Source organism: Typopeltis vanoorti, chromosome 5 (assembly GCF_054136105.1).
Source record: "Typopeltis vanoorti isolate ZY-2024b chromosome 5, IOZ_Tvanoo_1.0, whole genome shotgun sequence".
Lineage (NCBI taxonomy): Eukaryota > Metazoa > Arthropoda > Arachnida > Uropygi > Thelyphonidae > Typopeltis > Typopeltis vanoorti.
Window position 1 is genome coordinate 165,436,596 of NC_143553.1, and position 1,825 is coordinate 165,438,420.

Consider the following 1,825-nt stretch of genomic DNA (forward strand, 5'->3'; position numbering starts at 1 on the left):
AGATGGGTCTGTACGTCATTAAATTTTAAAAATAAGTTCGTCAAGTAGAAAATATGATTCTTATTTCTCTTCAGTTTATCACTCAAAAGCAAATTAACATCTGTAAGAAATTCTAGGTTGAGTCGAACAACTCAACAAATCTTTTTAGACTTGCACCTCTCGACAACCATCTTACTTTAGTATGAAAGAGTAATTGGTTTGATACTTCATCGTTTCTTTCACAAAGTTTGGCAAACAATCGCGATTTAAGCGGATGAGCTCGAATTTGATTAATAGATTTAATATGCACTCAGAGTATCATGCAGTTCGTCACTGAGAGATTTTGCCACGAATGGTTTCGGTGCGACACACAATGAATAGTACGTACACTTTGAACTTTTTCTTTCAGAAAGGCAGCGAAACCTCGATAACGGCCCACCATTGCAGGTGGGCCAGCTGTGGCTACTGCTGTTATATTAATAAATGGAATATCATTCTTAATTAAATATTCCTCCAATCGCTGAAAAATTGTCAACCTCGTTCCATCACTTTCAAGATATTTTTCAAATAAAAATTCGTCAATAATTTGATGTTTGATTTTACTATAATATCTTAAGTAAGCCAAAAGAATAGAAAACTATCGAATGTAGATTCATCAAGTTGGATGGAGAACTTACTATTTTTGAGTTCTGATACCACAGTTTTTTCTACATCTTCAGCCATTTCACCAATACGTCTTTTCACGGCATTCGCACTCAATGGTAAGCATTTTAAAACAGGGCCAGAATATTTTTTCATTATGGTTTCAATTACTTCTTTGATTGCGGGTATAAGAATGTCCTCTGCAATTGTATATGGTTTTCCTTTTTTTGCTATATTAAAAGAAATATTGTAGGAGGCTGTTAATCCTTGTTTATTGTCAGCTTCGGCAGGTGCTTTCAGAAATGGTTTTATAGTTGGTCGATGTGTGTATTCCCCTTTCACTTCTTTAAAAAAGTCAAGATCTTTATCTTTCTTATCGGGATGGAGGCTTAGAAGATGATCTTTCATTTTTGCTGGTTTCATTGCATCGTTAATAAAAGGTTTTTCACAAAGAAGACACACAAGCCTCGTTTCGTTTCTTAATGAAGCAATAAACCCAAGTTTCAAATATTCTAACGAATGTTGTCTGCATTTCTTTTTAGAATCTGAAACTGCCATTGTGGCTACTGGGTTGTAACAAAATAATTAAAATTGAAGTCAGTAAGCAAAAGTAATGTCTAAATAATATACCTACTCACGTATTTCTATAAGATGTACATAACTACAAGCCCTGATCAACCCTTCAACATAGAGAAGTTTAGTTCGTGAATGAATAACGATTGAATTATAATATGTATGTTGATGAATTTTAGAACATTAACGCTCACTTGTATTCGATACGCAAAAATGAGACTGGGATCGAATACGTGTAAGTTTAAGTAAATAAGTAACCGCGCAAGTGTTGCAATCTCTCTCCCACCGCGCCTGCCGGGCGGGAACCACAACATCCATTCATTGGTAAATACGTCATTTTGGCCTACTTGATTGGCCTCTGTAACTATTTTCGTGACCTTGCTCCATCTTACAGGTCCTACTCATGTCACTGTTCCCACGATTCACTCTTAATTGCTTTGTCATTCAGGATGGAGGTAATCCAAGTTAACCGAATTAAATATTATCCATACAATGATGCCAGTAGCCTGTGTAGCTCAGTGGATGTGACGTTTGCATACCACCGCGCTAGGCCGCACGAAGGAAGTCTTGGTTTCGAGTCTAGTCGGCGACTAGAGGAAATTTTTCTAAGCCTTTTTTCGACCGGTTCCCG

General features: G+C 36.6%; 1 protein-coding gene across 1 annotated transcript; it reads right to left on the minus strand.

The window, feature by feature from the left end:
• Positions 1 to 591: 591 nt before the first annotated feature.
• LOC150107028 (zinc finger BED domain-containing protein 5-like) lies at positions 592 to 1,044 on the minus strand. The gene has a single exon (XM_090393541.1). The coding sequence runs from the start codon at positions 1,042 to 1,044 to the stop codon at positions 592 to 594; it is 453 nt and encodes a 150-aa protein (XP_090249667.1).
• Positions 1,045 to 1,825: the final 781 nt, after the last annotated feature.

Coding starts and splice junctions, on each gene's coding strand:
- LOC150107028 (XM_090393541.1), bottom strand. CDS start 1,044: ATGAAACCAGCAAAAATGAAAGATCATCTTCTAAGCCTCCATCCCGAT.